The sequence below is a fragment of the Pipistrellus kuhlii genome, unplaced genomic scaffold (genome assembly GCF_014108245.1).
Source record: "Pipistrellus kuhlii isolate mPipKuh1 unplaced genomic scaffold, mPipKuh1.p scaffold_m20_p_23, whole genome shotgun sequence".
NCBI lineage: Eukaryota > Metazoa > Chordata > Mammalia > Chiroptera > Vespertilionidae > Pipistrellus > Pipistrellus kuhlii.
This window is the reverse complement of record NW_023425522.1, coordinates 10240867-10262620: the sequence shown is the minus strand read 5'-3', so window position 1 is coordinate 10262620 and position 21754 is coordinate 10240867. Positions and strand designations below refer to the sequence as shown.

General features: G+C 55.3%; 4 protein-coding genes across 9 annotated transcripts; 2 read left to right on the top strand and 2 right to left on the bottom strand.

Annotated features, from left to right (window-relative positions):
• Positions 1–601: 601 nt before the first annotated feature.
• Positions 602–7470, bottom strand: ENO3 (enolase 3). Of its 5 annotated transcripts, none has more exons than XM_045586630.1 (12): positions 7452–7470; positions 5149–5235; positions 4578–4673; positions 4345–4403; positions 4118–4187; positions 3726–3859; positions 2517–2739; positions 2212–2409; positions 1811–2012; positions 1045–1153; positions 825–883; positions 602–739 (listed from the first exon to the last, which is right to left on the bottom strand). In XM_045586630.1, the coding sequence occupies exons 2-12, from the start codon at positions 5231–5233 to the stop codon at positions 670–672; spliced, it is 1305 nt and encodes a 434-aa protein (XP_045442586.1). In that variant the 5' UTR covers positions 5234–5235; positions 7452–7470; the 3' UTR covers positions 602–669. The 5 variants fall into 5 exon arrangements, with proteins under 5 accessions (XP_045442586.1, XP_045442585.1, XP_036308329.1 ...); XM_045586629.1 differs by lacking the exon at positions 7452–7470 and adding an exon at positions 7374–7391; XM_036452436.2 differs by lacking the exon at positions 7452–7470 and adding an exon at positions 6403–6568.
• A 945-nt stretch (positions 7471–8415) lies between these two features.
• On the top strand, positions 8416–11323 carry PFN1 (profilin 1). Its single transcript, XM_036452453.2, has 3 exons — positions 8416–8712; positions 10154–10346; positions 10962–11323. The coding sequence occupies exons 1-3, from the start codon at positions 8581–8583 to the stop codon at positions 11057–11059; spliced, it is 423 nt and encodes a 140-aa protein (XP_036308346.1). The 5' UTR covers positions 8416–8580; the 3' UTR covers positions 11060–11323.
• Positions 11324–11734: 411 nt separating this feature from the next.
• RNF167 (ring finger protein 167) lies at positions 11735–17788 on the bottom strand. Of its 2 annotated transcripts, XM_036452442.1 has the most exons (10): positions 17638–17788; positions 17006–17502; positions 16842–16922; positions 14237–14362; positions 14047–14134; positions 13769–13859; positions 13493–13598; positions 12991–13084; positions 12288–12368; positions 11735–12212 (listed from the first exon to the last, which is right to left on the bottom strand). In XM_036452442.1, the coding sequence occupies exons 2-10, from the start codon at positions 17087–17089 to the stop codon at positions 11914–11916; spliced, it is 1050 nt and encodes a 349-aa protein (XP_036308335.1). In that variant the 5' UTR covers positions 17090–17502; positions 17638–17788; the 3' UTR covers positions 11735–11913. The 2 variants fall into 2 exon arrangements, with proteins under 2 accessions (XP_036308335.1, XP_045442587.1); XM_045586631.1 differs by lacking the exon at positions 17638–17788 and having other exon boundaries at positions 17006–17631.
• A 388-nt stretch (positions 17789–18176) lies between these two features.
• Positions 18177–21243, top strand: SLC25A11 (solute carrier family 25 member 11). Its single transcript, XM_036452444.2, has 8 exons — positions 18177–18422; positions 18960–19112; positions 19197–19403; positions 19577–19667; positions 19746–19836; positions 19919–20018; positions 20098–20149; positions 20286–21243. Exons 1-8 carry the CDS (start codon positions 18328–18330, stop codon positions 20439–20441), a joined length of 945 nt encoding a protein of 314 aa, XP_036308337.1. The 5' UTR covers positions 18177–18327; the 3' UTR covers positions 20442–21243.
• Positions 21244–21754: the final 511 nt, after the last annotated feature.

Below are 21754 nucleotides of genomic sequence, written 5' to 3'. Positions count from 1 at the left end.
AGGATCCCAAGTTCGATTCCAGCCAAGGGCACATGCCTGGGTTGCAGGCTTGGTTCCCAGTAGGGGGCGTGCAGGAGGCAGCCAAAGATTCTCTCACTGATATTTCTCTCCCCCCTCCCTTCCTCTCTGAAATCAATAACAAAATAAATAAATAAATAAATAAACAAAGATTACACAAGTCAGTACGTGTCAGATATTGAGAGCAGCTGAACACCTTTGATCTCCATAGAAGTGATAGCTGCTCTGGGTTTTACGTCATCCTCACAAAGCACTGACACCACTCGCTGCAGGCTGGACTCCAACTTACTGGCAGGTCTGACCCAGCTTCCCCGCCTGGTGATGTCAGGCCCTCGATCCCCCTCCTGGTTCTAGTTCCATGTTCTGTCAGTGCTTCCAGCTTCATTTCACACGTGCACCTGCTTCCCCGGCCTCCTTCACAATGTGAACTTGGTTGTTCTAAATCCAGCCCAACTTCCTCCATGACCAGCCCCTCACTCCCGCTGTCACAGCAGGTGGTATATGTGTTCTCCCTTTCCTGCCCGTCTCCTGTCTTTTCCAGAGACAAGCATCCCTCCCACAAAGGAGCACGCGGCCGTGTTGCTGGCACCAGTGTTTATTTCAGGGAGAAGGGCTTGAAGGCCTCCATCTAGGGTCCGGGGCCCCAGCTTCTCACTTGGCCTTTGGGTTGCGGAATTTGCGTCCAGCAAAGACAGCCTTGTCCCCGAGTGCCTCCTCAATCCTACAAGGTAGACCAAGTCAGAGCTGCATCCTTCCAACCCAACAGCCCTGAGCTCCCCGCACTCAGCCCACCGCACCCTCTGTACCTCATGAGCTGGTTGTATTTGGCCAGACGCTCTGAGCGGCAGGGGGCACCGGTCTTGATCTGAGGAGGGAAGAGGGATTCCAAGGGTTGCAGGAGGCTAGAGAGCAGGGACTGGGCCTGGCCCTGAGGAAGTAGCCTGTGGTGCCATTCAACTCAGGGGCAAGAGGCCAGGGATTCCCCCCAAAATGTATTCTGACATGACAGAGGGGAGCCATGAGTACCTGTCCTGTGCAGAGCCCCACCACGAGGTCGGCAATGAACGTGTCTTCAGTCTCCCCAGAGCGGTGGCTCACCATCACTCCCCAGCCATTAGACTGCGCCAGTTTGCAGCTGGTGGAGAGGATACTCCATAAGGCCCAGCCTAACGGGACCTCCTCAGTGGGAAAGCCAGGGCTGGACGGGGCTTTTCTGTTTTGGGTAGTGGGCACTTTGCAGGGAGGGTAAAGACTAAAGTTGTTTGGAAACTAGGAGAGAAGGGAAGATTCCTGATCTTGAACTGGGTTCCTGAGATGCTGGAAGGAAGAAGGGCAGAATCTTGCAGAAAAGAACGGTGTTGGGTGGAGGTGGGGACAGCAGGTCACAATGGCAAAGCTCTTGGGGCCAGGCCAAGACTCAGTCAAAGCCTGGGCTGGTGTGGCTCCGTGGCTGAGTGTTGACCTGTGAATCAGGAGGATATGGTTCGATCCCAGAAGGGGCACATGCCTGAGTTTTGGGCTTGGTCCCCAATGGAGGCGTGCAGGGGGCAGCCGATCAATGATTCTCTCTCATTACTTATATTTCTATCTCTTCCTCTCCCTTCCTCTCTGAAATCAATTAAAAAATATGTATTTTTTAAAGCTGGTCAAAGCCTTGAAGTCAGTCAAGACAGTGGGGTGTGTCAGGAGCTAGGGGAAAGGTAGAGTTGTAGTTTGAGGGCAGGACTGCAGCGGGTGGCAGAACTGGGGTGGACGGAGGCCATGGCGCACCCCAGGGCAGGGAGGCACTCACGCCTGGATGGATTCGGTCACCGAGCCAATCTGGTTGACCTTCAGCAGCAAGCAGTTGCAAGCCTTCTTCTCCACAGCCTGGGCGATCCTCTTGGGATTGGTGACTGTGAGGTCATCTCCTACAATCTGTATGTCCACCCCCGAGAGGAACGCGGTCCAAGTGGCCCAGTCATCCTGGTCAAACGGGTCTTCAATGGAGACCACTGGCGGGAGATGGGCAGAGTCAGGTTAAAGGTCTGAGGGCTTCCTGAAGGGGGTGACAGGTCAGAAGAATTCGTGTGGAGATTGCAATGGTGCTAAGGATTGAAGGGCTGAGTTGGTGGCAATGGAGGCTCTGAAGTCAGTGTGTTGGGCAGTGCCAGGTACGCAGGCAGGTGCACTGGAACACCTGGGGGGGCTCACCAGGATAGTTCTTGATGAAGCTCTTGTACAGCTCCCCCAGCTTCTCTCCAGTGATGTGCCGGGCGGGGTCATCAGGTGACTTGAAGTCAAGATCGTACTTCCCATTGCGATAGAACTCAGATGCTGCCACATCCATACCAATCACCACCTTGTCTGGGTAGCCAGCGGCCTGGATGGCAGTCTTTAGCAGCTCCAGGGCTGGGAGAAGGACAAGAGAAGACCTGAGGCTGCAGGGCACCCTGTCTCCACAGGTCCCTCCTCTGTGAAGACCCAGGGGTTCTGCCCTTCAGAGTGCTCACACTGACCCTCATTGTTCTCCAGGATGTTGGGTGCAAAGCCGCCCTCATCACCCACATTGGTGGCGTCCTTCCCATACTTGGCCTTGATGACCCCCTTGAGGTGGTGGTAGACCTCGGCACCAATGCGCATGGCTTCCTTGAAGGAGCTGGCTCCCACGGGCAGAATCATAAACTCCTGCATGGCCAGCTTGTTTCCAGCATGGGAGCCCCCATTGATCACATTGAAGGCCTGAGAGGAGGAGGGGGTGTTCAGACCTGGGCCAGGGTATGAAGGATCAAGAAGAGCTAGGGAGGAGGGGTCGAGGTGGAATCTTGGCTTCCCTCCTTACTAGCTGAGTGACCTAGCGTGAGTAATTTTACTCCTCAGAGCCTCTTTCCTCATTTCTCTCATGGGAATACCACCTGCTTCCCTGCAGGATCTTATGCTGAAAATTAGAGAAATGGAATGTAAAGCATGTGCCTATACACAACAGCAACTGATATAGCACTTAGCACAGGCCAGACACTGCTCTAGTGGCCCCTCACATATACTCTATTAGCTCATTTCATTCTCTAAACAACCCTATGAACTAGGTACTATTATTATCCCCCACTCTGCAATGAGAAAACGGAGGCATAGAGAAGTTAAATAACTTGCCTAAGATCACACAGCTAACACAGGCAAAGCCCGGATTCGAACCCAGCAGCTTATCTCCACAGCTCATGTTCTAATACCATCTGCCTAGTAATAACAATAAAAAATTTCAGCTTTTTATTTTACCTCTTTTTTAAAAAATAGCTTTTATGGTATGAAGTTGTTCATAGTTCAGGCTTTGTCTGTAACATTTTTATTGACATTAAATTCAAAGGGTTCCCATAAAAAGGAAATCTGAGCTTACAAAGATTAAAGAAGATACAAAGAAATGCCAAGATCCTTGCCATTAAGAAGCTCTCTATCTGTTTTGGGGGTTGGGGTAGAAAGCAAAATAAGAAGCTGCAGTTATTGAGCCCCGACTGGAATGTGAAGGAACTGGGTTACGTGAAGGCGAAGACGCAGAGGCGTAAGGGAAGGTTGGACTGTGGGAGAGAAAGGGGGACTGGACTGAGCAGGAGAGGTTCCATTTCAGGAAACTTCCTTTGGAGCTGGGTCTGGAAGGTGCACTTCCCAGGGGCTGCTTAGACACTTTTGCTGGAGGAGGCCTCTGTCATCTGGGATCCGGGGAGCTCTGTACTCACAGGCACTGGGAGGACCAGGTCCGGGTTCCCAGCAAGATCTGCGATGTGCCGGTAGAGCGGGACCCCCTTCTCAGCTGCGCCAGCCTTGCACACCGCCAGGGACACTCCCAGGATGGCATTGGCTCCAAACTTGGCTGCAGGAAGCAAGCGCACAGAAAGGGTGAGAGCTTCTCCCCCAGTGTTCGGGGTCATCTCCTCCAAGGGGAGTGTGTCAGCTTCACACCTGTGGCCACGGCCAGCAGGAAATGCCTGAGGAATGAATGAAAGTCCACCCCGCTACGATGTGCCCCCAAATGTGGGACACAGCAATAACCCTAACCAGACATTAGCCCCAGGGTCTCCCCCCTCTAACCTACATCCCTTCCCTTCTCCATCCTTAGCCCTTCACTCACATTTATTCTCAGTCCCATCCAGCTCAATCATAAATTTGTCGATTTTTTCTTGATCCACGACGCTTAGTTTCTGGAAGAGCAGGTTTGAGGAGGGGAGAGCAGAAGTCAGATTTCTAAAGAGCCAGGGCACGTGCAGAAGAAGTGCAGGTATCTGGAGAGAGGGACCAGAGGCCTCTCCCAGGCAGGGGGCGGCCGGGGGGCAGGAGGAATAAGCTCTCCCCACTTGCCTTTTCCAGCAGAGCAGGACCCAGGGTCTTGTTGATGTGCTCCACAGCCTTCAAGACGCCTAGAGGCCAGGGGAGGGGGTGAGATCTCTGATTCAATCACATCTCTTCCCGTGGACCTCAGCTCCTCAAGAACTTTGGGTTCCAGTCCTTTACTCCAAACAGATATTGGGGGGCAGGGTTCCACATCCTGAAACCCCCCCTCACAGGCGCTTTCAGTGCTGGTCTTTCCTCACCTTTGCCCAGGTAGCGAGATTTGTCTCCATCTCTTAGCTCCAGAGCTTCATAGATGCCCGTGGAAGCTCCGCTGGGCACAGCTGCTCGGAATCGGCCTGGGGTGAGAGGAATTGCCAGATCACAGAGAGTCCCACCCACCCCAAAGGGCCAAGGTGTTTTCTCTGAGCCCAGGGTGGAGGCATGCAGCAGCAGCAGACCGACTAGGGCTTTTTTTTTTTTTTTTTTAATATATTTTATTGATTTTTTAGAGAGGAAGGGAGAGGGATAGAGAGTTAGAAACATCGATGAGAGAGAAACATCGACCAGCTGCCTCCTGCACAACCCCTACCGAGGATGTGCCTGCAACCAATGTACATGCCCTTGACCGGAATCGAACCGCAGACCGATGCTCTACCACTGAACCAAACCGGCTTCGGCCCGACTAGGGCTTCTCCCAGCGGGGAGCCAGGTTGGAAGAGGAAGGCCTGGGAAGGGGCTCTCAGACGAAGTGAGGGTGTGGACAGCTGGGGGGATAAAGACCAGATGGGGTCAGGGTCTTCCCAGGCAAACCGATTCGATGGCCCGTGTTACCTTTGGCTGTGTACAGGTCCACCTCCACAGTGGGGTTGCCCCTGGAGTCCAGGATTTCCCGGGCAAGGATTTTCTGCATGGCCATGGCTTCAGGACAGGAGGTTGAGTGAGTGTGGACAGTTGATCCCTTTCGGAACCCCAAATCCTGTGCCCTTTAAGAGTCTTCCCCACCCCAAGAAGGCAGGTGCTGGAGCTAAAAATATCCCACAAAAAGGTCACAGACCAAAGAGGCAGGCTCAGCCCCTTCCCCCACTCAGAACAGCTCCTATTCCACCCTCCACCCGTCCTAAGAATCCAGGGGCCCCTCCTTTACAACGCCAGCGATTCTGACTCCACCACTCCCTGAACCCCTTTACCGCAGTCAAGCAACGTGTTCTCCATGGCTTCCTAGCCATCACATCTGTCATTATTCTGTGTGTGCTTTTCCTGCTCTGCAGTCTTCAGATCCTCAGGGGGGCCCACATTCTCCGCCTGGCTGTAGCTCTAACTACCCTTCTCTGTATCTCTGCCCGCCTCTCTTCACAGCCTCATTTCCCTACCCATGGGTACCCATCCTGCTTGCTCCAGCTCCTCGTCTTTTGTAAGCACCCCCAGTCCCAGGAGGGGGAAAAAAGCTGACATTTCCTTCCAGCCAGCACCTCCCTCACCCTTTACCACTTCCACCCCCTGTGGCTGAAAGATTCACCAGACCTGAATGTCGTGGCTGGGGCCTGGGGTGAGTGAGCTCCTGGTGGCAGCTGGGACAGTGTCAGCTCACCCCCTCTCAGGCTGGGCATTTATCCCCAGCCACCCTGTCCCCCAGCCAGCCCCGCCTCTCTCCCTCTCTATCCTCCCTCTCCACACCCGGCTGGCAGCCAAGTGCCCACTGCAGTCTAAAGACCCCTTCCCAAAGGCCAGTAACTACCCCTCCTTTCTCTCCATCCCCCTGTAAAATGCCCCTGCCTCTAATCCTGCCCCTGGGAAGGAGCTTCAGAAGGGGGGCGGAGGGGTCTTCCCCTCCCCAGGATTATATTCCCCTTTTGCAAAGGTTAAAGAGGCACTAGTGCCATTTAGGAAAGGCCAGGGGTAACCTGAGCCCCGCGGGGCTGGGGAGGGGGCCCGGAAGAGGGGCTGCTGGATTGACACCCACACATGCCGAGCTCACATGGCAGGCGGGGGGCCGCCCCTGCCCTCGGTGGGGGAAGGCACCCGGCTTCTGGGCGAGCTCTGAAGCCTAAAACGGAAACCCCCCTTCAGAAGGCGAGAGGGTCTCACCTCTTAGGGCCCTCATCGCGGCCTCTCCCCGCGAGCAAGGGCGGTGCGGGAGCGGGAGGGGAGCCGACTTTGGACTGGCCCCGGGGAAAGCGCGCTGCCCACTGGGGGCGCTGGGCCGGCGCTTAGCGCCCGGCGAAGGGACAGTCAGTCAGGAGCCCTTCTCCCCATCGCCTGCGGGTCCCGGGACGCGGCCCCGGCCGTCCGTGTGGAGTCAGGAGTGACAATGAATGGACGGGAGGGGTGGCCAGAGTGTCCGGGCGCCCGGGGCCACTCCGGGGGTCCTCTAGCGGCCTTGCGGGGAAGCGGGTCCCGGCATGGGCATTCCCCGCCTGGTCCGCGCGGAGAGGGGAGGGGGAGTGCGGGTCGGCCCGGAGACGGAGGCTCGGGCCACGGAGCTCCTCGGCCCCCCGCGCCGCCTCGGGGCCCCTCCCGCCGCGCCGGTGACTCACCCCCGCGGGCCTGTCCCCGCTCCCCTCCCCGCACCGCCCGCCCCCCTCCCCCAGCCCGGAATCCCTGCCCCGGCCGCGCCCCTCCCCCCTTATCGGCGGCCGCTCCCGCCGGGATTTTTCCACCCCGGGGTGGGGGTGCGGCGGCCAGAGGTCAGGAGATGGCGGGCGGGGAGCGTCGCCACGTGCCCGCGTGCGGCCCCGCCTCGGCGGGCCGGTGACTCAGCCCCGGCGGCTGTCTAGGAACCGAGCTCGGGGGGCGTCGGGGGCCCGGGGAGAGCGGAGCGGCCGCGAAGGAGCCGCGCCCAGCCTGGGGGGTGGGGGTTCGGGAGGGGGGACACGAGAGAGAAGAAGCCCTTTCCCGCCCCGGAGGCTCCCCGCCCTCGGGGCACCGGAAGCCGCCGACTCCTCGGCGGCCCCGCGGCTGCGAGCGCGGCCGGTCGCCCTGAGCCGGCGGCCGGGTGCGGCCCCACCCCCTCCCAGTTGGCGGCGGGCGATCTGTTCGAACTCAAGTTGTTGGCATACGTTTTACTGAAAAAGAAGAAAGAAACCCAACGGGCCCGGAGGAGAAGGGACCTTCCCCTTGTTGAAAAAGTTGCAAACCGTGAAACTTGTTAGTATGCTTCCGCCTTAAAAAATAGCTCCCCTTCCCCGCCCTGTGTCTAGCCCCGCAGGCGCCCGCGCCCGGTGACCTCTGCGCCCGGGAGCCCGGCCGGTGACCCGAACCGCTGGCCGGGGGCCGGGCGGGGCGGGGACGGGAGAGTGGGGCCTGGGACACAGGCGCCGGAGCGGCCAGGGATAATCCCCTCGGTGGGGTGGGCTCCATTGAGCCGGAATCGTGCCGCCCGGCCAGACAGAAACAGGACGGGAAGGGTCTCCAGTGGGCACCTTCAGTTCTGGAACTGGCCAGGGTATTTTGTCAAATTCCCCTTTGCTCTCTTTTTATTATTATTAAATAAAAAAGTGAAGAAGCGGCAACGCGCACGTCCCGGCTCCCGCCCCCGCCTCTTCCGCCCGGAGGGAGACACGGCCCCGGCCGCGGGGCTCCGCATCGGTCCGGGCGCCGGGCGCCCCGCGCCGCGCGCCCGCGAACCCCACGGCCCCAACCGCCCCACGCGCTTCCCCGGGGCCCGGCGCAGGCGCGGGCGCACGCGCCGCCGCCCGCCGCTCCTGCCCTCCGGCGGGGGTGGGGGAAGGGGAGTCGTTCCGTTTAACCCTGGCTTCCCCGAACCCGCTCTAATGTGCTAAATTGGCAGTTTGCTAATTCCTCCTTTTACTTTCCTTCCTCCGACTCCCTCCCTCCCCTTATACCCGAGTGTGGTTTATGTTCAGCGCAAATCGGAGGGAGCCTTAGCCCTAACCTCTTCCCGCTCCCCTCTCTTCTCATCCCTTTATATTGCTTTCCATTGAACTCTGCAAATTTTGCAGTAGGGGGAGGGTTTTTTTTTTTTTTTTTTAATTGCATTTGCACAAAGTTAGGTATCTGGGCAGGCAAGGGGGGAGGTGGGGAGGGAATGGGGAGCAGGCCCCGCCCCTACCGCCCTTTGCAAATAAAAATCTAGAAGTGGGGGGAGGAGCAGGAAGTGGCGGTGCGAGGGCTGCCGCACAGCTAGCAGAGCCGCGGTCCGGACGGCAGCGCGTGCCCCGAGCTCTCCGCCTCCCCCCGCCCGCCAGCCCGAGCCCAGCCCGCGGCCCCAGCAGCAGCGCCGAGAGCAGCCCCAGCAGCAGCGCCATGGCCGGGTGGAACGCCTACATCGACAACCTCATGGCGGACGGGACCTGTCAGGACGCGGCCATCGTGGGCTATAAGGACTCGCCCTCCGTCTGGGCCGCCGTCCCCGGGAAAACCTTCGCCAACATCACGGTACTGCGAGGCCTCCGCGGTCCGGGTACTGGCCGAGCTGGGACCCTGAGGGAGGGGCTTGTGTGGCGGCGGGTGCGGTCCCGGGAGGGCTGCGAGAGGCCGTGACCCGGTCCCGGCCCTGGGAGCGGCGCCAATGGCGGCTGCACGTGAGGGCCCCCCGGTGGCCCCCTAAGCGCTACGCCCCAGCCGGCGTCTCCCATCCAGCCCGCCGCCCCGCTTTCCGCGACGGGGCGTTACATCCGGGGCACAGGGCGGGGAGGACTGCGCCGCCCGGTGCGGCGGCCCACTTCCGCCTCGCTCAGGGCGGGGCGGGCACGCGCTGCAGTTCCAACCGGGGATGGTGATTGAGCAGGGCCTGGGGGGGTCCTTGGACCCCCCGAGCTCCACATCCGGCCGCCAGCTCATGCCCCCTCTACCATTGTTCCCCCTTGTGCGGGAGGGAGCGTGGCCGAGGCTCCATGCCGGTCCTCTGTGGGCTCCCTGCCCCTCCCAACTGGGTTGGAAAAGGCTGGGCCGCCTCACGTCCCCAGCTCCCCTTCCCAAGTCCGCCCGGTGGACTTCAGCATTCCTGTGAGGCCGCTTCCGGAAGCCCCCTCGCCCTCCCTTCCCGCCATCCTGCGGGGCCTGGGGCAGGGGAACTTTGTGAGAAGTTCTGGGACAGTGTAAGTAAAGGAATAAGGAATGACCACTGCTGTCCCCATCACTACCTCCCAGGTCCACACTGCCCGGAAGTGGGGAGGGGGAGCGGAAGTTCGAATGGGGGGGAAGGGGATTTCCGGGCGGGAGGGGACCGGATGTGGGGATTTGGGGTGTAAGGGGGAGGGGTGAAAAGGTTCCTTGGGGTATCTATACCAGAGAGCTGGCGTGCTGGGTCTAGCCCAGGTCCCCTTTCAAAAGTTTTCCAGTTTTCCGGAAAGCCCCCAGGGATCCGCTTCCTCATCTCGGGACATAGGTACCTGGACCTAAACTCTAGGTTACTTGAAGACCCAGGCGTCCGGGCCCCTAACAACTCCCTCAGAACCTTTGACCAAATAAGGACAAAGTTGCTTCTCCTGTTTTGCCCGCCCCCTCTCTTCCCCTATTAGCTTCTGCTTTTCCTGAAGGAGAGTTCTGAGCATCCAAAGGCTCCCCATTCCATTCCATTCCACTTTCCTCACTGGCTTTTGGCCCTTTATTTCCTGGGTTTGCTTTCCAAGTCTCTAGAGGAATATGCCATCTTTCGTATGACCATTCTCTGGGTTTGAGGATCCTGGTCTTTTTGTGGACTAACTTCCAAAAGTCCTAAGAGTTTCTCAGGTTTCATAGATGAGTACAAAGCACCTAACATGCACACCTTCCTCCCCAGAGGATTCTAGCTCCTGAGAAGTGAGAAGCGGGTATGCCCTTGGAGAGGAGGCAACCATGGTGTACTAACTTGATGAGTGCTTGGTTCCCCTTCCAGCCAGCAGAAGTTGGTGTCCTGGTTGGCAAAGACCGGTCAAGTTTTTTCGTGAATGGGCTGACACTCGGGGGCCAGAAATGTTCTGTGATCCGGGACAAACTGCTAGAGGATGGGGAATTTACCATGGATCTTCGTACCAAGAGCACTGGGGGAGCCCCCACCTTCAACATCACTGTCACCATGACTGCCAAGAGTGAGTTTCTGAGTCTTATCTTTCTGTAGCTCCAATATTCCTAATGCACACCCTTCTGCGAGTCCTTTGGGTTCTTTTACTGTGTGGTTCCGGGCATGGAGGGATCAGACCAGCCTTCTCCCACCCTGCTGGGTATTAGCATATCGGAGAGTCCCTCCGGTTCTTAGTTCCTATCTCACAATATAAAGAAATTGAACTATATTACCTCTTCCGTTCCTGCCTTGAGCCTTTTCAGGTGAGAAACTCCTTTTTGGGAGGAGGCAGACCGTTACCTGTAGTCAGCACTTGGGTTGTCTTTTGAACTCTTTGGTTAAAATTTGAGGTTGGCAGGCTCATCCATATCGATTTCTAGCCTGAACAGGAGTCAGGTCTATAAGCCTTTGACCCCCTAAATTTGTGTTGTGCTTCCAGTCTTTTAGCTTGACAAAACCCCCTTATTTTTGAAAAGCCCTATTGTTTCAGGATGACTGACAGCCTAGCCTGTCTGGGGGGGGGGAGGGGGGGGTTGGAGAGATGAGGTTGGGTTACAGCCCCCAGGGCTGGACAGCTGCTCAACAGCTGGCAGAGGGTAGCATTGTGACACCTGGGTCCTAGCCTCCTCTCTTTTTTCTCCAGCGCTAGTCCTGCTGATGGGCAAAGAAGGTATCCACGGTGGTTTGATCAACAAGAAATGTTTTGAAATGGCCAACCACCTGCGGCGTTCCCAGTACTGACCTCGTCTTTCCCTTCCCCCTACCACTTCCCAATGCTTTGGCACTCCTCTCCTTCCCATACACACACATATACCATTTTTATTTTTTGGGCCATTACCCTATACCCCTTATTGCTGCCAAAACCACATGGGCTGGGGGCCAGGGCTGGATGGAAGACACCTCCCCCTACCCATACCCCTCCCGTGTGTGATTGGAAAACAATTTTTGTTTTTGTTTTTTTGTGGGTTTTTTTTTTTTTTTTTTTTCTGAATAAAAGATTCTAACGAGGTGCTGTGTGGTTCTAGCCTGGGTGGAGGGCAGTCACCGGGACTTGCCTCTTTTTTATCCTTGTTTGGGGTAGGAGCAGGAAGGGTTGAAGCACTATAAATCTAGGACTGAGCACCTGCCTCAGGCCTATCTGGCCGCCTGTTTCTAGGACCTATCTGCAGTGTGCTAGCTGAATTAGTGGGTAATGGAATAGAGCCATCCAGACCAGAGAATGGGCCCCAGCCTGCGGGCAAGGCAGGGCCAGTTGAGTCATCCTGTGGGTGGGGCTCCCCCTCTGACTCACAGCAAAATGCTAGGGCTATCCCCATGATTAGGTTGGTCTCTTCCAGAACTCCCTTGCCCCTTTATACCAAAGAAGGGGGCAATTTCCCGAGTGGGTAAGAGGTGAGAATGATTTTCCCCTTCCTCAGTCAACAAAAACAATTTTATTAACCCAGTAACTGAAGTCCCAGTCCCTTTGTACCGACCCCTCAAAAGGATGGGGTTAGGCAAGGGAGAAACCCAGGGTAGAAATATTCCCTATTCTTCAACATAGGCCAGAGGAGAAAGGCTGTGCAAAATAGGTCACCAGGGGGGAGGTGACAGGGTCAGACTAGGACGGCAGCTGAGGGGGGAGAGGGTGGGGGGTTTGTTGAAGACTCGGGGAAAACGTGTGGGGCTGGGGCTAGGGAGCCAAAAGAGGTGGGTGTTGTAGGGCTAGAGCCCAGAAGTGGGGTCCGCTCTGAGGCAGGATGGTCCCTTGGTTCCCCTTCATCATCACCATCTTGCCCCTGAGTTTCTTCCTCCTGCTCCTCATCCCCAGGACCTCGATGAACAGGCTGCTTACAAATGGGGCAGGTCTTCCGGGTCTGAGTGAGCCAGGGGTCCACACAGCGGCTGTGATAAGCTGCGAGAGGAATGAGGTGAAACAACTGGTGCCTGCTGGTGGAGCAGGACATGGGCACTGGAACTGAGGGCTCACCGTGTGCACAGGGGAGTACCCTCAGCTTGTCACCTTCCACATACTCATCCAGGCAGATGGCACAGACATCATACTGGTCTCCTGGGGGTGGAAAAAACAAGTCCTTTTACTGAGCCACTTTGGACCATGGCCCATAACTCACTGGAAGGCCTGTGGGTAGCTAAACCTTGCAAGTTATTTTCCCTGGTTCTATAGAGCCGGTGGAAGAGCTAAGACTGGGACTTGCATGATAAGGCCAAGGTAGAACATGGGGAACTGAGGTTTAGAGGCACAAAGAAAAGCAGAGGTAAGAAGGGAAGTGGGTTTTATCGGGGAGGGGTGGGGGTAGAGATACCGGAGTGGGAGGAGTGGAAGTGAGGGCAGGGCTTCTATTGCCTTATTTGGGCAATGGAGACTCCTGGGCCTAAAGACCTAGCCCCTCCTCACCTGTCCTCGGAGTAAATCCTCCCCATTCCTTCCATTTTTGTTCTCTTAGAATCAAGGTCGGTCTTCATCTTTCCCCCCAATACCCCATTAGTCATCTTTACTTCTCATCTGCTCTGTTCCTGTCCTGTCTTCATTGTACGTGTGGGTAAGAGGAGGAAAGGTGGCTTCTGAGGCTGGCATCTCCCTGCCATCTTTCTTTGCCCCTTACCTCCTGGGCTCAAACTCCTTCAGAACCATACACTATGGAGAAGGCCTTCCGCTCCCCTGTCCCTCTCACCCTTCTGATAATCATGTGTCGGAATCTGTTTAAGTTGCTCTTTTGTCAGACGGTTCCGCTGGAGCCGTTTCCGGTGCTGGATACAACGAATTATCTGGGGAAAGGGAGTGGACGATCAGATCAGCCTTAGGGAACAAAACTGGACAATCCAGTACAAAGCATCCCCACTTCTAAACCCCAGATCCAGTCTGGTTTTAAAGGCCTCCGCTCTGCCGAAACCAGCTTGGCTCAGTGGTAGAGCGTCGGGTCTGCGGACTGAAGGGTCCCGGGTTTGATTCCGGTCAAGGGCCTGTAACTTGGTTGCCGGCATATCCCTGGTAGGGGGTGTGCAAGAGGCAGCTGGTCGATATTTCTCTCTCATCGATGTTTCTAGCTCTCTCTCTCTCTTCCTCTCTGTAAAAAATCAATAAAATATATTAAAAAAAAAAAAAAAAAAACAACACTGACTTTAAGAAAAAATAAAGGCCTCTGCTCTTCCCATCATGCTCCCTGAGTTACTCACCATCACTGCTCCCATGGCCAAAACCAGCAGTCCCACAATCCCTGTGAAAGGGATGAGGTAATAACCCAACGGGAAGCTACTGTCCGGGACCAGAAGCACCCGAGCCCTGGGAAAAGGAAGATCCGTTTCAGGGGCAGGAAAAGCAAAATGACAGAGAGAAGTGACTGACTCTGGATAAGGCCCATGGAGGGAAGAGGCCGTCAGAAGGGCCTGACTTGGGCTCCAGATTGGCATGAAAGTGCTAAAGACAGAATGGGAATGAGGGACACATCCTACCCCTTCTCGTAGACGAAGAGGGCTCGCAGGTACTCGGAGCTCCTCTCCCCAATAAACACCGACGGGATCCAGATCTGCTGCTGGATTTCCTCTGCGGGGATTGAGGCATTCATTACACTGAGGACTCAAGCCTCCACTCAAATCCTTTGGTAATCCTGGCATTTGGTTCTTTTGTGCTATCCCATCCAAAGATTCACTTCCCCCTCATTCTCTAGCCCATCCACCATCTCTTAAGTCTGAGTTCCACTGAAAACCCAGCCGTTCAGATCCAACCTTACCACTATTCCACACCATGTTCAGAAGTTCATTGGAATTCACGTTGTGTACCACGGCAGCACCGTACCCAGCCCTCTGAGCATTCAGGACCTAGGGAGACAGGAAAGGATAAGGAGCCATTATGGGTCTTATCTCCCTTCATTCCTGGTGCATTTTTTTTTACCCTGGGGTTCCCACTCCGTATTCAGCAACCTTGAGGTCAAAGTTGCAGTCGAATCTTCGAAGCAGTGCAATAAAGACTGACCCGTTGACCGGGGCTGGGGGTGGTGGGGCAATGGGGCTGCAGGCATTGGCTGGGTGAGCCTCCACAAGAAAGCCCTGGAGAAGAGAAGTAAACAGCTGTTGGATTTCACTTCCCTAGCGTCTGCTCTCCGTAGGTCCCACCAAGCACACTGACCCCCACATACTGCTAGTTCTCTATCTACTTCCTTCTCATTCCCGGGGTTTGAGCATCCCATCTAAGTCAGAAATCTACCTCTTCTCAGCCTCCTGAAGATGAAATTATATCAAACAACATCTTTTTACCAGACTCTCTGTGTCCCAGATGAGCTAACTTATACCCCATGCTCCAAGCTAATTCGAATTCTGCATTCCAGTTTCCCACTGATTGTACATCAACTCTCCACTCATCCATGTCACTTTCCCAAGTTCCATTTCACAATCCCCTCTCCAGTACAATACAGAACATACTCCTCTCTGTTATAAAAAGGAGGCAACACACAAAATAAGTAAAAAATAGGCAACAGGGCCCTGGCCTGTGTTGCTCAATTGATTGGAGTGTCATCCCATACACAAAAAAGGTCACAGGTTCCATTCCCAGGCAGGGCACATACTAGGTTGTGGGCTCAATCTCTGGTGTGTACGGGAGGACAGTGATTGATGTCTCTCTCCCTTCCTCTTTAACATCAATTTAAAAAATGGTGTCACTTGTGCTAAGCCCCATGTCACCAAACTGAGAATTAATACCTAACTTAATTATAGTTTCAGCCTTTCCCAGGAATGGAATCTTAAGCCATTCTGGAATTACCTGGTCAGCACTAATGAAGTAATCTGCCTCATAGACCTCCCTGCCATTCCCTAAAGAAAGGTGACCTTGCCGAAAACAACCAGCTCTTTGCTAATATAACTCCCTTGTCCTGCTCCCTTCTGCCTATGAAAGTCTTTCAATATGTACAGTTCTTTGGAGTTACTTTCTATTTGCTACATAGGTTATTGCCCAATTCATAAGTCATTGGATAAAGCTAGGAAGGTCTTTAAAATTTACTCCGTAGAATTCTCTGTGTGTTTTAAATATATTTTATTGATTTTTTTTTTTTTTTTTTTACAGAGAGGAAGGGGGAGGATAGAGTTAGAAACATCGATCAGCTGCCTCCTGCACACTCCCTACTGGGTATTTGCAACCAAGGCAAATGCCCTTGACCGGAATCGAACCTGGGACCCTTGAATCCGTAGGCTGACAATGTATGCATTGAGCCAAACCTGCCAGGGCTCTGTGTGTATTTTAGAATGTGTTTTTATTGATTTTAGAGAGAAGGAGAGGGAGACAAATATCAATTAGAGAGAAATATTGATTAGCTGCCTCCTGCACAGCCTCCACCAGGGATCAAGCCCACTACCAGCATGTGCCCTGACCTGGAATCGAACCTGTGACCTCTTGGTGCATGGGTCAAGGCTCAACCACTGAGCCACACCTGCCAGGCTAGAATTTTTTAAAAAAATATATTTTATTGATTTTTTTACATAGAGGAAGGGAGAAGGACAGAGCTAGAAACATCGATCAGCTGCCTCCTGCACACCCCCCGCCCCCCTGCTGGGGATGTGCCCTTGACCGGAATCGAACCCAGGACCCATCAGCCGCAAACTGATGCTCTATCTACTGAGCCAAACTGGTCAAGGCTAGAATTTGGTTTTTTAACACTCTCTTTAATTTTCTTTTTTTATTTATCTTTTTAAATCAACCTTTATTGTTCGTATTATTACAAAGGTTCCTCATTTCTTCCCCCCTCCACCAGGTTCCCACCCCACCCTCCGCCCCCTCCCCACCCCCCATTGTCCTCATCCATAGGTGCACAGTTTATGTTCAACCTCTCTTTAATTTTCTAATTACCCATCTTACAAACAATTACACTGATAATCTATGGCCCAGTTATTGCTGTGTGGGCATCTTTGTATTAAGTACAACAAAATTCCTTTATCTTATTTAATCCTCACAATAGCACTGAGATAACAGCTATTATTATCCCATGCTAAAGTAAGAGAGCCTTAACTTGTCCATAATCATATAAACCAATAGCTGACCCCAGAGATTCTACTGTAAGCACCAGTTCTCTCTGCCTTTTATCTTTTTTTTTTTTTTTTTTTTTTTTTAAATATATTTTATTGATTTTGTACAGAGAGGAAGGGAGAGAGATAGAGAGTTAGAAACATCGATGAGAGAGAGTCATCGATCAGCTGCCTCTTGCACACCCCCCACTGGGGATATGCCCGCAACCAAGGTACATGCCTTTGACCGGAATCGAACCCGGGACCCTTCAGTCCCCAAGCCGACGCTCTATCCATTGAGCCAAACCAGTCCCGGCATGCCTTTTATCTTGATACACTTTTAGTCTCCCTCATAGGGTTCAGATTTCTTAGGGTAGGCTTGGTCTTCTCTAGATTCTGGATTCCACGCTAGATGTGCTAATCCACTTCCTAACTTTACTCTTTTCCTACCTCTAGTTTCATCCAAGGGTATGGCTCCTCAACCCTACCCAGGATGGAAGATTTAAGGAAACAGAAAAAGGGAAAAGAAAATTACCTGAAGTCCCTCCTGGCTCAAGGCAGTCCCAAAGAGAGCTGGGAGGTCTGCAAAGTCCATGCTCGTATTGTGGTCCGAGGTCTGCGGACAAAAGATTGCATGTTCCCCTTCAGCCTGCACTCTCTCCCTCAAGCGCCCTTCCCCCACCTACCCCTTTGACTCACCGCTCGAATGAGACCCCGGATGGGGGCCGCTCCCCACAGCACAGTGGCCACAACTACAGGAAGCGAGAAGGCCGCAGGGTGCATGGCAGCGGGAAGGGAGAGGCTGAGGCCGTGTCCTGGTAGCAGGGGCAGAAGCGGACTTCTGCGCCCTCTTGGCCCCTCCAGGATCCTAGGGGTCCAACCACCCCCAGGTTCCACTTCCCAGCTACATGGAGATACGGGGAAGGAACCCCGGCTCGGGAAATGAGATACCCAACCCGTTTAGTGGACCTAAGAGGCAGACACTAAATGTATCTTGTCCTAGTATGGGGATAAAATGGGAAAAGGAGAGGGAGGTAAACACCGGTGACAGAAAAACTTCTGGGAGGGTGGAGGAGCTCAAAGAGGTGGGACTTCCGGCCAGGTGGGCCGTCTTCCTAGGTCCTGGAAAAAGGTTTCCGGTAAAGAAAGTCAGGCCGCTTCCAGTATTGGACGCTCAAGATGAAGGACTTCCGGTCCTAAAAGGCTGGTTAAAAGAAAAGTTAGAGGTGGAGGGAGTGCCTGTGGAGATGAAGGAAGCACTGAAGTCCCAGAAGACGATCTAGTCGTTTCCCTTTTACAGCCCGAATCCTGTAGCTGGCCAGTTTACAAACCTCTCCTCCTCTGGCCGCGGCCGCTGTCGCGGTACCTTGTCGCGGTACCTTAAGGTCTCGCGAGAGACCTCCTCACAGTTCCCTCCCACCTGCTGAAACTTGCTGTATCTATCGCGAGACACCTCCTAACGCTGGCGAGCGTAGTGTACCCGATCTCGCGAGATCTTCAAACACCCTCTCTATTTTCCCGCGATTCCAACTAGGTAAAAATTGCACCTGGAGCCGAGGCCGGTTTGGCTCAATGGATAGAGCAACGGCTTGGGGACTGAGGGGACCCGGGTTCGATTCTGGTCAAGGGCATGTACCTTGGTTGCGGGCATATCCCCAGTGGGGGGTGTGCAAGAGGCAACTGATCGATGACTCTCTCTCATCGATGTTTCTGGCTCTCTATCTCTCTCCCTTCCTCTCTGTACAAAATCAATAAAATATATATTTTAAATTGCGCCTGTGCTGTGACTTCCTAAATGAGCCACACCCCTTCGCAGCACATCTTTCAGCTCCTCCTTCAGCTCCGCCTTACTCCCGGCCACCTTTGCGTTGCGCGCCTGCGCTGTCAATCCCCGTGGTTCTGGACCCCGGAGCTGCCGGCCTGTGCGCGCGCGCCCTCGCCCCTGTTGCGCGTGGTGTCACCTTGGGCGCGAGCGGGGCCGCGCGTGCACGGGACCGGGTGTCCAGGGCCATCGAGTAGCGATGGCGGCTACGGCGAGTCCTGGGGCCGGCGGGATGGACGGGAAACCCCGTACGTCCCCTAAGTCAGTCAAGTTCCTGTTTGGGGGCCTGGCCGGGTAAGCGCAGGCCCTATGGATGGTAACGAGGAGGAAGGGACGGGTGCGAGGAGCCGGGCCCAGTTCATCTTGGGGTCTGTTGCAGTGTACTGAGCCTGCACGGGGTCAGCGCCGTTCTCAGTGATCTTTGAGATGCCAGGATATTTTTACCCATTGCCAGGCCCTTATTAGGCTGCATGCGGGGTCATTGCACGGGATCCGCTGGGCGGCCACCTGAATTTCCCAACCCATTGCTTGGCTCTGCAAGGTTTATGGTGTTCCAGGTCATTGCATGTCTCCTGCCGGTCCTGAAGGGGTCGGACTGCATGCAAGTCCCAAGTCACTGCTTGACCCCCTTAGAGTTTATGGAGCACTTTGATTGCATGCTGGATCATTGGATGGTTTAGACCCATTACTCTTGACTTATACACATGTCCAACGACCTCCTGAACATTTAGTCAATCGTATGGCAGGCCCTGCTCCTTGTGACTTGTTGCCAGGTGCCAGTAGGCATTGGTAGATCTGGGACACCTTGACTCTACCCCCATCTTCCCCCAGGATGGGAGCTACAGTTTTTGTACAACCCCTGGACCTGGTGAAGAACCGGATGCAGCTGAGCGGTGAAGGAGCCAAAACGCGGGAGTACAAGACCAGCTTCCATGCCCTCACCAGTATCCTTAAGGCAGAAGGGCTGCGGGGCATTTACACCGGGTATTGAGGCCACAGGATGGGGATTAGGGTGCGGGTTGGCAGCCCCGGACCTTGGCCTAATACAGTGACCCCTTCACTCCCCAGGTTGTCAGCTGGCCTCCTGCGCCAGGCCACTTACACCACCACGCGCCTTGGCATCTACACTGTGCTGTTTGAACGCCTGACTGGGGCTGATGGTACGCCGCCTGGCTTTCTGCTGAAGGCCCTGATCGGCATGACTGCAGGGGCAACCGGTGCCTTTGTGGGAACCCCAGCCGAGGTGGCTCTGATTCGAATGACTGCCGATGGCCGGTGAGTTCCAGGTCTGAGCCCGCCTCCAGCTCCATTCCTTGGAATCTAGAATTAAGGGCTAACTTATCTTCGATCGAAAGCAGAGCACTCATCTGTTCTGGACTCTCTTTCCTTGTTCCTGTGGGACAGGATGGTCTGTCCTGAGCTTGGCCTCTTCCCTGCCTTCCCACCAGGCTCCCAGCTGACCAACGCCGTGGCTACAAAAATGTGTTTAATGCCCTGGTTCGAATCGCTCGGGAGGAGGGCGTCCCCACACTGTGGAGGGTGAGTGAAGGGGCTGGACACCTGAGGGGTGGGGTCAGGTCCCAGGCATTTCTGAATCCTCTCCCACTCCCCACCCAGGGCTGCATCCCTACCATGGCTCGGGCGGTTGTCGTCAATGCTGCCCAGCTTGCCTCTTACTCTCAATCCAAGCAGTTCTTACTGGACTCAGGTGAGACCTAGACCTGGGCCCTTAGCTCCCAGCCGGTCCTGAGCCAGACTCTGACTGACTGCCACTGCTCCACCTCCCCCAGGTTACTTCTCTGACAACATCTTGTTGCACTTCTGTGCCAGCATGATCAGTGGCCTGGTCACTACTGCTGCCTCCATGCCCGTGGACATTGTCAAGACCCGGTGAGTCTGCAGGCCTGGGCCTGGGGAAGGAAGGGAGGGCCCCGTCGTGTGTCTCACGCCCCTACCTTCTCTCCTCCAGGATCCAGAACATGCGAATGATTGACGGGAAGCCGGAATACAAAAACGGCCTGGTGAGGAAACAGGGCTGGGGGTTTGGGCTGGAGGATCGTGGATGTCCTGGGGAAACAGTGAGGGTAGCTGGGTATGAGGGCCAGGGCCCCAGAGGCCAGGTCCTAGCCCCCGTGTCCTGCCCACCCGCCTGTCTAGGATGTGCTGGCGAAGGTCATTCGCTACGAGGGCTTCTTCAGCCTGTGGAAGGGCTTTACACCGTACTACGCCCGCCTGGGCCCCCACACCGTCCTCACCTTCATCTTCTTGGAGCAGATGAACAAGGCCTACAAGCGTCTCTTCCTCAGTGGCTGAGGCGGGCGAGGGGCCTGGAGCCGGTGTGCTGGGCTCCCCCCTGGCCCGCTGCTCCTACAGTCAGTGTGCCCCTGGGGGCCCTGGACGGCTGCCCTGGCCCCTCTATTTATTCTCCCTCCGCAGTGTGGTTCCTTCTTCTGCGGTAAAGAGGTTTGGTCTGCCCTGCCCCTGCTCCAGCTCACCCTGCTTGTCCTCATCCTCACGACCTCTCTGTCCCTGGCTGTGCCTTGGAGGAAGCTGAGAAACTCCCTGAGAATTCCCAGCCTTCTCTTGGGTGTTAGTTTCAGGACACAAGGGACAGCAGAAGATTCCCCTTCTCAGTAGGGAAACCGAGGCAGAGCCGAGGGGCCAGAGGGAGCGGAAGCTGTCAAGATGGCCAGAGGGTCTGCAGTGAGAGGACGTAATAAACCGGATTTCCTCCACTTCACTGAGGACATCCTCCCTGGATTGACGACACTACCCCCAAATTCGACGAGTTGTGAGGGCTTGGAGGGGGAGGAGACAGGGCAAAGAAGCAATGCTCCTGGAGAACAGAAACTGGAGTTTTTAAGGAAAACTGTTACAGAAAAAGCACCTGCTGTTTTTATGGAAACGCGACGTCAGTCAGTCTCACTGTGGCAGCTGACTGGGTGAGGAAAACCAAAGCCCGAGCACCGAGTCTTGCCTCCCAGCCACTTGCCCAAGAATGCGACTGATGCGCAAGTCAGCACAAGTCCGCTCACGTGATCCCCAGGAGAGCCTCGGGTCTGGTGACTGCTCCTGTGGCCCAAAGAGGGAGGGAATAAAGAGGATGAGAAGAGAAGGCTGACCTGCGTGTGTGTGTGTGTGTGTGTGTGTGTGGGTGGGGGGAGAGGGGGGGGTGCATTTCTGAGGGCGGGCTTGGAGAGTGAGCACAGGAGCCAGACCCCCAAAGCCTGGAGTTGGAGGAGCCAGAGACTTGATCTGGGCACTAAGTTGGGGGGAGTGACTGCCTTGTCTGCGTGACTCCCAGACCCTGGCCTCTAGGAGCCCCCCAACCTCTTGGGGACTTAAAAGGGTATGAGAAGGTCAACTGGAAGGAGGGTTGGTCAGTGTGAGGTCTGAGGGCTTGCGAGCCAGGTCAGGGGACAGGCAGGCGGCAGGTGGGAGCTGTCCTCTTGGCAGAGGCTCTCGATGGAAGTGGAGCTCGGCAGCCTGGCGTCGTGCTGGGCCCTCCCACCGCCGCCTGTCTTTTTACCTGCTCCGTGCACGTGCTGGCCTGGGCCTTGTGGCCACGTTGAGACACTGAGGCCCAAGTCATACTAAGAAATTCCAAGTCCAGGGGGAAGATGGCA

Coding starts and splice junctions, on each gene's coding strand:
- ENO3 (XM_036452436.2), bottom strand. Junction 4,674..5,148: donor GGACCTGTACACAGCCAAAG/GTAACACGGGCC, acceptor CTCTCACCCCAG/GCCGATTCCGAGCAGCTGTG. Junction 4,188..4,344: donor GTCCTGCTCTGCTGGAAAAG/GCAAGTGGGGAG, acceptor CTGCTCTTCCAG/AAACTAAGCGTCGTGGATCA.
- PFN1 (XM_036452453.2), top strand. CDS start 8,581: ATGGCCGGGTGGAACGCCTACATCGACAACCTCATGGCGGACGGGACC. Junction 8,713..10,153: donor AAACCTTCGCCAACATCACG/GTACTGCGAGGC, acceptor TTCCCCTTCCAG/CCAGCAGAAGTTGGTGTCCT. Junction 10,347..10,961: donor TGTCACCATGACTGCCAAGA/GTGAGTTTCTGA, acceptor TTTTTTCTCCAG/CGCTAGTCCTGCTGATGGGC.
- RNF167 (XM_036452442.1), bottom strand. CDS start 17,089: ATGCACCCTGCGGCCTTCTCGCTTCCTGTAGTTGTGGCCACTGTGCTG. Junction 14,135..14,236: donor ACTGCAACTTTGACCTCAAG/GTTGCTGAATAC, acceptor CTGTCTCCCTAG/GTCCTGAATGCTCAGAGGGC. Junction 13,085..13,492: donor TGGCCATGGGAGCAGTGATG/GTGAGTAACTCA, acceptor CCCTTTCCCCAG/ATAATTCGTTGTATCCAGCA.
- SLC25A11 (XM_036452444.2), top strand. CDS start 18,328: ATGGCGGCTACGGCGAGTCCTGGGGCCGGCGGGATGGACGGGAAACCC. Junction 19,404..19,576: donor CGAATGACTGCCGATGGCCG/GTGAGTTCCAGG, acceptor CCTTCCCACCAG/GCTCCCAGCTGACCAACGCC. Junction 20,019..20,097: donor GTGGACATTGTCAAGACCCG/GTGAGTCTGCAG, acceptor TCTCTCCTCCAG/GATCCAGAACATGCGAATGA.